Source organism: Trachurus trachurus (genome assembly GCF_905171665.1).
Source record: "Trachurus trachurus genome assembly, chromosome: 9".
Lineage (NCBI taxonomy): Eukaryota > Metazoa > Chordata > Actinopteri > Carangiformes > Carangidae > Trachurus > Trachurus trachurus.
Window position 1 is genome coordinate 1,501,416 of NC_139895.1, and position 12,822 is coordinate 1,514,237.

Here is a 12,822-nt window from a genome sequence, read left to right on the forward strand (position 1 = left end):
ATTAGCTGAATAAAACGCAGCTAATTAACAACTTGCACAAAAAAAAAGATCATTAAAGTAACTAATGATAAATAACACGTCGGCTTTGTGACAATCGATGAGTTTATTTGCCAACAAGCCAAAAATACATGAACCCACTAACGCACAAGATAAATGTGACGAGCTGAAGAATGAGTTTAATTAAATTTAATTAAATTAGCTAATTGAGTTATTTAATTAAAGCTCCTGATGGTCGAACTCACCAGGAAACTAAAGGGAAAAGGGAACGCGTTCACACTAAAGCAGCACGACCGTCATCAGACCAACCAGTAAAACCAGTTCTTCTCCTTCAACCATTAAAGGGATAGTTCAACATTTAGTCAAATCGGCCCATTGCCATAATCCCTATACTCATAGCAGTAGGTTCGTTACCTTTAATTGTCGGTGCAAGCTGTTTTTAGAACGGCGGAGCAGAGCCGCTCAGCTGCTAAGAGCTACGCTAATGGGAGGTTAATGGGATTTCTTGGTTTCCCTCATCAAACTCATCAAATACACAATCCAACAACTCCACAACGCACATTCACCACACTATGAGATAATAACACAACGTTACCACACAGAGTTGTTTTAGAGGGAAATTCATGCAAAACAGCTGATGCACGTTGCCTTCAGGGACAGTTTTTCATCAACAGTCTCTGTATTTCCCTCTAAAACAACTCTGTGTGGTAACGTTGTGTTATTATCTCATAGCGTGGTGAATGTGCAGCTCACAACTTGTCCACCAGAGCGTTGTGGAGTTGTTGGATTGTGTATTTGATGAGTTTGATGAGGGAAACCAACAAAGAAATCCCATAATGAGCCTCCGTAGCGTAGCTCTGAGCAGCTCACGGCTCTGCTCCGCCGTTCTAAAAACAGCTTGCACCGACAATTAAAGGTAACAAACCTACTGCTATGACTATAGGGATTATTATGGCCCAATTAGGGGCCAATTTGCCAACATGTTGAACTATCCCTTTAAAGAGAGAAACGAAGCTCTGTGATTGGTCGCTGATGACACGTCGTCCTCCTTTAAACTGCTGCTGGTAGGTTTCTACATTAAGCTATGACCTGTTTGTTGGTTCCCGTGGTGCGTTCAGGTTACGGTAATTCACAGCTTCTGCCTTTTTGTTCCTCATCTTCCGGATGTTTGGACGACTTTAAATAAATAAAAAGGTGCAGTCCGTGTGATGATGACAAACCAAAGACAATGTTGTTGTTGTGTCGTGTCTCGGCATTGTGAAGAGACGAATGTTAAAACTGTGAACACTAAAAATAAAGAAGTGTGAAATGTCTGAAATGTCCTTTTTTCTCTTTAGTGTTGGTGTAGGCAGCTATTTCTAGATTTAGTTTTAGTCTCAGTCCAGTGCAGCGGTGACAGTAACAGAGTACATTTACTTTAGTACTGTAGCCTACTTTAGTATTGTACTTTACTTGAGTATTAGATTTCTTTGGTACTTATTACTCTACTTGAATACATTTCCAAGACAAGTATTTTTAACTTTTACTGGAGTTAATTAGTAGTACGGCTGAAAAGTACTGGTTACTTTCAGGTCTTTTTCTAAAATCCTATTGGACACAAGCTGTGTTTGTCAGAGAAGGAAACCCTAACCCCTAAAAGCAGCACATCACTGCAGCTGCTTTCAAAGAGTTCATTCTCACTAACAAGAGTTAAAGGGATAGTATAATTATTTTTAAAGTGGGGTTGTATGATCTCCAAATAGCCCCTAACTACTTTAATTGCAGTAGGAGACTCTCTGCACTCCTCCCGTTAGCAACGCCATTCTTGGTAAGATACTTGAGTTTTTGCAGTGTAATGCTGCATTAGTATCAAAACAAAGAAGGCTAAATAAAAAACGATAATATATAAATGTACACAGATACTGTAAATGTACACAAAGCACTTAAAAATATTAAAGTTCAGAGGGCTTTTATTCTGAAATTCCACATCAGATTGGTCTGATTCTTTCTGGGTGTCATCTTCAGGTCGAGTAGCCTACTATCAGTCTGAAGTGGAATGGTACAGTAATAACTAGCAAGTTTTTTTTAACGATACTGTAAATGTAGGTACACAAATGCAGTGTTCAAGGCTTTTATTTTGAAAGGCTGGCTTTTATTTTGAAATGCAACATCAGACGTTTCGGGGGCATTGCTTTCTGGCTCTTGCCGTAATGTGCCGTATATGCGCGCACCTTAAAACAACGTGTGGGCTGGCTGACTCCAGTCTGGACCTGGACCTGGACCTGGACCTGGACCCAACATGGCTGCTGCACCACAGTGAGTTTCCTCCTCTGATTCTCCACTGGGTAACTACCTGTACAAACTCTGTTTTCATGATTTACCAAGTCACAGCGCAATTAGTGGAATTTCAGTGAGAATCTACAATGTAAATAGTCATGAAAATAAAGGAAATGCATTGAGTGTGTCCAAACTTTTGACCTGTACTGTATCTATAGACGTCACTTCGCTGGGGTCTCGGGACAGTCAATCAGTTGTCATGGAGATATAGAGTTACTACACTGTGTCAATTAAAACCATGTGTTCAGCTCTGTGGTTTCAGGTCTAAACTTTCTCCTGTTAAAGTGAAGACCAGACCTGTCAGAAGCTATTCCTGCTGCTGCGTTCAGTGTCAAGTCGAGCACCAGGGCCGTTGCTAGGAGTTCTGGGCCCCCTTAAAGAATACTAAATGGGCCCCTCCCCCTAACTTTTCCTTTTTTTTTCTTAGACTACGTATGTATTATCGTTTTTTATTTAGCCTTCTTTGTTTTGATGCTAATGCAGCATTACACTGCAAAAACTGCAAAAACTATTAAACGCCACAATTATTTAAAGGGATAGTTCACCCTAGAATGATATTTCGCTCATTATCTACTCACCCTCATGTTGACTAAGGGCTGGAAGAATTATCAGAGTCCACCGTCCCTTCTCTGAGTTACAGGGGGTCTCGGCGTAGCAGTGAATTTCAATGCAACGGTTGCAAAGGGACACCAGAGCTCTTCGTAAAAAAACACACACAAAAAAACATCCAAATACCTCCATGATGCTCGTATGTAATGTCCGTCTTGTGCTGAAGCCCCAAATTGCGTAATTGTCCCGAAAAAAATTAAATAAGTCTATATTTTAAGCTTGTTTGTAGCGGAAGCTTCTCGAAGCTCCTCTTCCTGGTCCGTCCAAATCTCGCGTGATTCGCAGTAACCGCACTGACGCCGGCGCAAATCACGCGAGATTTGGACGGACCAGGAAGAGGAGCTTCGAGAAGCTTCCGCTACAAACAAGCTTAAAATATAGACTTATTTAATTTTTTTCGGGACAATTACGCAATTTGGGGCTTCAGCACAAGACGGACATTACATACGAGCATCATGGAGGTATTTGGATGTTTTTTTGTGTGTGTTTTTTTACGAAGAGCTCTGGTGTCCCTTTGCAACCGTTGCATTGAAATGCACTGCTACGCCGAGACCCCCTGTAACTCAGAGAAGGGACGGTGGACTCTTCCAGCCCTTAGTCAACATGAGGGTGAGTAGATAATGAGCGAAATATCATTCTAGGGTGAACTATCCCTTTAATCATAAAGATTCCTAAATACCGTCACTTTCTGAAAAATGTGATGTTGGAACCGTATCGGCTGATGTTGCACCAAAATAAAGGTGAATGCTCAGATACTGGTCCATTTAACTAACGTAACATTGAATTGGTAGGAATTTAAATGTTAGCGTGTCATTTTTAATTAAAAAAAAAAAAGCAAAACAGAACAAAAAACGATTAAAATAAACACAAACATTTGGTAGAAACGACAATTTATGACCTGAATATTTCAAACACTTCCCCTGGGGGTTAAGAATTGGTCATATATTTATAGATACTACTTGAAATATTTTGTGTAAACAATGAGTAATGTAGTTATATTTTGACTATATTTGATTTTACACATTCATAGTGTTGTGAAATTAATTAATGTAGTCTATAATAATCGTGGTAATCGTAGCACCGTGATTATTTCTCTGACAATAATCGTACCAAGAAAACTTATAATGGTGACATCCCTAGTTACCATGTTATATACTGTACTCCAGTGCAAAACTGTGGACTGTGTCTCCACAACGTAACCTCACGTTTAATACATGGTTCAGATCACTGACACAGTGAGGCTTGGGATTTCACTTCAGATCATGTTTGTGTTTTCTCCATCAGTAACAGCATTTATCAGCTCCCTATAGGCAACCTGGCGTCTCACTTCCACCTGGAATGTCAGTCAACCATACAGAAATCCTGTGAGGTTCTGGATTAACCTTTGAGTCAGATATGTTGTGTTTCTTATCTTATCTCTAAGGACACAGCCACAGACCGAGACCTCTCTGTTACAATGTGGTGGATGTCTTCCTCTCTGTGGTTCAGCCACCTCTGCAGGCTCAGATTTACTGACCACAGACCATAACGCTCTCAGCTCGCTGCTCTGTGGATGCAGGAATCTGAAGTCTCCATAAGATCACACACTGCAAAAACTCTACATCTTTCCAAGAATTTTTGTCTTATTTCTAGTCTAAACTAATCTCTTTCCACTTAAAATAAGACTCATCACCTGAAAATGAACTTGTTTTTAGATCATTTTCACACAGAAAAATCTGCCAGTGAAACAAGTTTTTTGTGTTTGTTATAAGAAAGAAAAACTTGCTCCACTATCAGATTTTTCTACTTATTTCAAGTGAAAATCTGCTTGAAAGAAGTAAAAAGTGTCTAAAAACAAGCTGCTTTTAATATGATGAGTCTTATTTTGAGTAGAATGAGATTAGTTTTGACTAGAAATAAGACAAATATTCTTGGTAAGATGTAGAGTTTTTGCAGTGTAGTGAACTTCAATCAGAAGAGCCCAACATGTGTATAGGAATTTAGTTTTCTACTGTAATTATGGACAATTCCAGTTTTCTGTACCTAGGGTTGTGTGAAATAGTCGTATGATATTAAATCTAAGCTGTGGAAACGTGTTTTAGAAACTTTGAAAACTAGTTTTGAAGTGTGTGTGATTCTCTTATCTGATTATTTATTTACTTCATTTTTATTATTATTATATTATATTATTATATTATTTGTGTGTGTGTGTGTGTGTGTGTGTGTGTGTAAGTCCTGTAATGTGTTTCAATGTATTTGTTTTTCTTTTTATTTCTTTACCTGACAGTAGGTGCGTTTACATGGACACAAATATTCGGAATAAAGGGCTGATCCGAATAAAAATGTGTCATGTAAACACGTCAATTGGAAGATTCTGATCGGATTCGGCTCGATCCAGAGGGATGGTTTATACCGATCGTTATTCCGAACGACGTCCATGTAAACACTTATTCCGATCATTACATCCTTTCCCACTAGCGCGACACGGCTGTCTACACAGTTCTACTCGGTTCTTATTTATTTAGCCTATTCATTTTTGCTTTTACACACTCCAGTGTGACGTCCGACAGGAATCAAACCTGCTAAGTTTAAAAACACCCTGGCAGCAGCGCACACGGATCTACTGAGACTTGTTATTCTGTCACCTGAGTTAACCAGGTGGACGAGTGAGTTTGGAGCTGACGAGAGGAGAGAAAAAAGAGAGCGAGTAGTAGCCTACCGACCCGATATCGCCGTGTATCTCGCTTTCAGAGTAATCCCGCTTCTTTCCCCGCTCTCTGTCCGTTGTCTTCACCGTCTTCCACTGACGTAACTCCCCAAATTTCCAGAGCGCACATGGCTAATTAATATGCACGCGCTGTTTTGCATTGACCATATGGTTGTGTTTGGGTGTATAGAGGGCGGGATATGGCGTGTTCACATCCGCACTTTTCATGGGTCCGGTGAGATTTATCAATGGCAGGAACAGTAGTACACGTTGCTGAGTCGGCTTAATAACGATATAGGAGAACAGCAACAGCTCTTAAAATCTGGTGCCGGTCCATTTTGAGTAGGCTACTGAATGGGATAAATTGAGCCACTTTCGCGTTTATTGCAGTAGTACAGGAAGTACAACTCTTCTTCTGCTGTTGTTTTAGGGAAAAGGACAGCTCTGCATGTCAAAATGCTGTTATTCTGAATAAAGCTCGGTGCATGTGTACGCACGTCATGATCGGATTATTTGATTTTGCGCCCATGTAAACAGTGGATTCGGATTTTCCGATCCCTCAAGTTTTTAATCTGATTAAGAAAATGTGCGCATGTAAACACAGCTACTGTATCATTGTATCTTTTTGTGGAAGGACCCCCTCGAAAATGAGATGATTCATCTCAAGGGGCGATCCTGAATAAATAAATAAATTCAAATTCAAATTCAAGTACTAGTTGACTGAAGAAGGATGTCAGTCAGTGAATGATGGTGAGACAGTGAGGGTCAGATTTCTCTCCCTGCCCCTTCAGACCCATCTACTGGCTGGGGAACGACACCCTGAAGGTGTCCGCTGCCCTTTTTGCCCAAAACCGTCAGCGACTGTGCCGAGGACTGAGAGCCACAGAGGGAGCGGTGTTAAAGTCGGTGGTGGTGCTGCAGGGAGGAGAGCAGCAGCAGAGGAACTGCACCGACACAGACCTCCTGTTCAGGCAGGTGAGTCGTCTTTATTTGACTCTGGGATGACGATGGAAGGTTTGGCTTTTATTTCTTTTTGTATCTTATTTTTGTTATTCAAATTTTCTTTCAACAATTACAGTGTCAGGGCACATCATACATACACATAATGCTAATGCAGCATTACACTGCAAAAACTCAAGTATCTTAGCAAGAATATTTGTCTTATTTCTAGTCAAAACAAATCTCATTCTACTTAAAATCAGACTCATCACATTAAAAGCAGCTTGTTTTTAGACACTTTTTACTTCTTTCAAGCAGATTTTCACTTGAAATAAGTAGAAATCTGATAGTGGAGCAAGTTTTTCTTCCTTATTACAAGCACAAAAAACTTTCTTCCACTGGCAGATTTTTCTACTTATTGTGACTTTAAGTGAAAATGATCTAAAAACAAGTACATTTTTAGGTGATGAGTCTTATTTTAAGTGGAAAGAGATTAGTTTTGACTAGAAATGAGACATTTGGACAAGAAATAAGACAAATAATATAAGGATGTAGAGTTTTTACAGTGTACTGTGAGTATTAGTCAGGGTCTTACGCAGAATAAATCAGTCATACAAAGATTAGACTACTGTGGTTTTTTATGGGCCCCACTGGGCGCTGGGCCCCTAGAGTTATCATCACCTTTCTCCCCTAGACAACGGCCCTGGATAAGAGACAGCATCATCTCCTCTTGTGTAATAATAATCTAACCAGAAGATGCTGCTGACACTCTGCTTTCTTCAAACTGACTCTCACTGTTTCCTCCTCTAATGTTCTGGCTGATTGTCTGACTTCTGTAGGAGTCGTTCTTCCACTGGGCCTTCGGAGTGACTGAGCCGGACTGTTATGGAGCCATCGATGTGGACACGGGGAAATCCATCCTGTTTGTTCCCAGACTGCCTGAAAGCTATGCCACCTGGATGGGAGAGTGAGTCACACTAATCCTCCATGGCCAACAAGCATCAACTGTTGGCCATGTCAAACAGCAGAATCATATTTGTATCAGATTAGTTCATTATATATCATATTCAGACAGTATATATACGAGAGCAACAGGCTGAGACACCCTCAGTGCAAAACAGAGCGTTTCCGCAGGTCTTTTATCATGTCAGTTAGACTTTTTTAATAGTTCTATTTAATTTGTAATGTCTGTCGCACTTCTTTTTTGAAATCTCCCAGGCACTTTAAATTGTTTTTTATCCATAGTTGTCTACCAGCAAGCATTTGTTTTAATCTGTTACTTTGCCCAGCAAGTAGAGAGCACCGTAGCACTTTCTCCCTTTGTCTTCTTTTTCTTTAAGTATTTTTTTTATGAATTGTGTATTTTGTTATTTGTCTTGTTTTTATTTCCTTTGTTAAATGCTGCTGTGATGAATGAATTTCCCTTCGGGGATGAAATAAAGTATAATCTAATCTAATCTATATAAATTTCACCTCAGTGATACAAATGCCCTTTAGTATTTTCAGTGCACAAGCTACACAATACATTTAGATGTATGTGTTGATTAATTTTCTTGGACATTTTTTATTTATTTATTTTTAATATATGTTTTTATATCCAATAAATTAACAAAAAGGATACAACAACAAAAATATCCATCCTGAAACAATATCAATGATGGGGTGACTCGTACAGTTTCTTTCTTTCTTCTTTTTTTGTTTGATACATAGGCTATATTTAATATTACGGTCTGCCCTGCTCTACAGGGCACCGATTCAGGGCTCAACCAATCAGAAGTCCCCTTTAGAAAATTCCTCCAAACCTGAAAGTAATGGAAACCAAAATTCTTGAAACATATGACCACACTTATGTTTTTCCAAAGTTCATTTGTCTAAGGGTAAAAAAGATGAAATCTGATCAGATTTCTTGGACATTTTTAATCCTCTTGTGAAATTCTAAAACAACAACTTGCAGAGGAACAATTAGTCATTTACACATCTGTCTACTTTCTTTGAAAACCTGACGACGAGCTGATCGCTGCACGCGGCAGATTGTGTTACACAGTTACAAAGATGTGAATGATGTGATGCTGCTGAAACAACTTCTCTGATCTAAAAGCTCAGTCTGTCGTCAGCTGATGGTCAGTCAGGAGATACGTGATCAGATCTCACTGCTCTTCTCTCTTTATTCACTTTGTTGAAATGTTGTTGTTCTTTTCTTCACCACCTGTGTGTTTGTGTGTTGACAGGATCTTTCCTACAGAGCACTACAAGGCAAAGTACGCTGTCGATGAGGTGAAACACACCTGTGATGTAAGTCTGTGTGTGTGTGTGTGTGTGTGTGTGTGTGTGTGTGTGTGTGTGTGTGTGTGTGTGTGTGTGTGTGTGTGTGTGTGTGTGTGATGTCTCCCAGCTATGAAGTAACAGGAAAGGACATCAGTGTCTCCATAGACGGTTTTAAAGGTGAAAGTCGTCTTCTCTTATTTGAACCTCCTGGCAGAAAGAAAAGCCAAACCACCACCAGAGTCTGGACCTGCATCATTATCTGCTCAACTCAACTAAACCATTTCATTCAAGGGGATTAAAACAAAATAAACATGCATGGATTTCTTTAGACATCATCTCTACAGTCTGTGCCTTTTGCCTTTTGCATGTGTGTAGATGTTTGGGGCTTGTGCACAGATTTGTGTGAGAGGATGTAAAAGCTTTGGGGGGAAAGTCATGACACCAGTGGACATGCTCAAACAAAGATTGTAGAGCATCAGAGTGATCATTACATTAGTTGCAACAGTTCTCTGGCCACCACAACTCTACAGGGGGGTTGGTTTAGATTTATCACTCTAAATGTGCAACCTGCACCTTCGTCCTCTTCTTTTGAACCATCTAGTCTAAAAATACTTTGAGACCTGGTCGGTGTTAACAGCAGATTCCCAGGAGAGATACTGTATGTTGGACGGCTGACAGCTTTTTAGACATGCTGAAAATATGCACGTTGACAAATCAAAACACTATTTTCAGGCTACAATAAAACAACCACCACCGGCCAACAAATCACTGGGAGGTTTGCACTGAAAATGATCCCATTCATGTCTATATTCACGCTGTAAAAAACCCTGTGATGACTCGCCCACTGATAGTTCAGGTCTTTTTACACCTGCCTGAGGTGTTAGATGTTCTAATTAGTCACAGTTTGAGTTTAATATTAGAAAACATGAAATCATACAATAACTGCCTCTGCGTTTGTTGAGCTAATTCTGTCACCTAATGAGACACAGACAGTTGGCAGCGCTGCCCAGAGCGATAGATATAACCCGCTGCCCAGAGCGATAGATATATATAACCCTCTGGCGCTGCTACAGAAGCAACGTGTAAACCAGGTAAAACATATCAAACATGATGCAAAAGTATTTGACAACAGGTAAAGAGCAGCAATTCACTCATGGACAAGTTGTGACCTGCACATTCACCACGCTATGAGATAATAACACATAATTATGTAACATTACGACACATGAAACAAATACTCTGAAGTACTTTCGCTTTTGAAGTCATTCCGCCGAGCAGCCGTGTCAGGAATGTAGTTCCGGCTGCGCATTTCCCTCTAAAACAACTCTGTGTGGTAACGTTGTGTTATTATCTCATAGCGTGGTGAATGTGCAGGTCACAACTTGTCCACCAGAGCGTTGTGGAGTTGTTGGATTGTGTATTTGATGAGTTTGATGAGGGTAAAGCCTGGAAGTACCGTGCGCCATGCAGAGCTCACGGCTCTGCCCCGCGGGTCTAAAAACACCTTGATCCGAAAATGAAAAGTAAAGAACCTACCCCGAAGACTGTAAAGGTGTTAGTGAGGGATAATAAAGGACTGTATAAACGGTTGGTTTGCTGATCCTGATCCCTAACTTCGCCCCAGGTGTGTCGGTCAGAACACAGATGCTGACAACTCTTCTTAGATTGACTGTTTAATTAAGATCAAGCAACAGTACAGAACATGGGCATAACTTTGTGTGAGTGGTTCTGTCCAGAAAAGAAGGAAGACACATATTATCTGGCCCACATTACATACACAAAATATATTGACATACTGCACCTTTAATATTGTAATAACATACACCTTTCTGTATATGCAGTTAGCTAATTAGCATTAACAGTGCACTTGCTAACTTAATACAGGAAAATACGTAGCTACACATCCACTCCTAGCTAACCAATTAACAACCACATGTTTTATGTTAACAATCAGCTCCAAGCTAGGTGGCTATAATTATCAACTTCTGAAAACAAAGGATAGTGAAATAGCAACAAAAATAATACGACTTACAGGTCTCACGGACGCACGCACACAATTATGGTGAACCAATTAGTCTCTGGCAGCTTCTGACTGGCAGCCTCCGCACTCTCTCTCTCCACTCTGCCCTTTCTGCCGTCTTCAGGCTCGCTCCCGATGCGCCGCGCGTAACTGTAACGCGCAACTGCCTCTGATCACCGTCATGCGCCCAGAGTAATTAACACTGACCTACGGCCCTTTCGTACAAAAGGTTTATTATGGCAATAGGCGAATTTGCCAAAATGTTGAAATATCCCTTTAATAAACATCCCAAAAGTTCATATTTCAAATGATTCAATGCAGGAGTTTGTGGAGAAAGATGATGTTTGAAGCATCTGGCAGCGGAGTTTATTGCTGGTAGAGGTTTCATAGCAATAAATTACTACTACTACTACTACTACTACTACTATATGTTTGTATCTGTTACAATACTGTTGGAAAATGTGAAGTCTGTGCAGCGAGTCACACTGACCTCAGATGTTTCTTTCTCAGCTGAACGTCAGCTCTGCAATTTCAAAAAATGATCACATTGATTTTTGTTATTTGTGAGTTTTGTCACACTTCAGAAAAATCCTCATTACTGTGCAAATAAAACTTCAAAGTTCAGTTTTAACCGACCGACTGTGTTTTACTCAGCTGCAAACTGTATTAGTGAAAAGATTTGAAATGAAATGCATTCAAGACTTATTCATGTCTCTCATTTTTCATATTTTCAGTCAAAACGTGATGAACAATATTGTCACAGCTGATCACCAATTAAAAATGTGTGGTCATGTTAATATCTAATCATTTAAACCAGTCAAGGTGTGTTATCTGACATGTTGGCTGTGGGCAGAGCAGTAATATTGTCTCTTGAGCTTTGTACAGAGAGACCATGAGGCCACATGGCGCCTGTCAGAGTGACCTTTGACCTTTATTCTGCAGCATGAGAGGAGAATACAACTGGAACTTGTTGTTTGTGTCTAATGACTCCATGTCTTCTCCGTCCAGATGGTTGACGTCCTGTCCAGCCTGAAAGCAGCTGAGCTCCTGACTCTGGTATGATGCATCTCGTACTCCTTCTTCCTGATTCCAGTTCCACTCATACATTTGCTCGATAGCAGGCGACGCCTCACAAGTCTTTTCCTGAACCAGGGTTGGTTGGTGGTTTGTAGAAGCTCCAGTCAGACCCTGTGTCAGCTACTACTGAACATGTACTGTGAGACTTTAAATCAAGTCCCGTGACTAAGGCCCAGTTCCAATTATATTTTTCATCCCTACCCCTATACTACTAGCCCTACCCCTACCCCTACCCCTTAACCCTTGAAACGGAGCTACAATTCGTAGAGGTTGAAAGTCAACCCCTACGAACTGGGACGCCACTTCAACAATCACATACGTCATCAGTCGTCTCTGCTGCTTTCACATAAGCAGACGTGACGAGCTTTAGCCACAAATCCTCTATTCAAAACCACGTTAACTTAATGTAAATGTAATGCAGACTGATGTGTTCATTGTAAAACATTTATTTATTGATGTAAATGTGGTGATTTATCTACGTAGGCTCCAGAGCCCCGAGGCAGTGCTGCTCTTCTGTCCAATACACACAGGAAGCTTCACTTTTAATTCAAACAAATTAATGCAACAATTGTTACATTTCATCAATGAGACCAGCATTTATCTCCTAAAAAGAATGTAACTATGCGGTGGTAAACCTCTAAAAACCTGCGGGTAAGTTAATTAGAGATGGTTTTCTCCCCCGGGATGACGACGGAGGTTGGCCGGCCGAGCAGCTCTGCAGACGGGGTGGTGTCTCAGCTTCACTTCTCCCAAAAACATCAGAGCAAACGTCTAAACAGCCTCATGTGGATAAACCGACCTCACATTGGGATCTAAACAGCTACTTTCTCACATGAAAAAATATTAAAACTTAACAAAATGACGTAATAACAGCGCTACAGTGAGAAATAAAACAGCTGCTGGTTGCCGCAAG

At 40.4% G+C, this 12,822-nt stretch overlaps 1 protein-coding gene across 1 annotated transcript in view; it reads left to right on the top strand.

Moving 5' to 3' along the window:
• Window positions 1-2,247: 2,247 nt before the first annotated feature.
• LOC310991353 (xaa-Pro dipeptidase-like) overlaps window positions 2,248-12,822 on the top strand; it is a 31,842-nt gene continuing 21,267 nt past the window's right edge. The window contains exons 1-5 of the mRNA XM_083979035.1: window positions 2,248-2,292; window positions 6,400-6,583; window positions 7,387-7,514; window positions 8,776-8,839; window positions 11,841-11,888. Coding sequence (XP_083835161.1) covers window positions 2,276-2,292; window positions 6,400-6,583; window positions 7,387-7,514; window positions 8,776-8,839; window positions 11,841-11,888 — 441 coding nt within the window. The 5' untranslated portion in view covers window positions 2,248-2,275. The remainder of the gene's footprint in view (window positions 2,293-6,399; window positions 6,584-7,386; window positions 7,515-8,775; window positions 8,840-11,840; window positions 11,889-12,822) is intronic.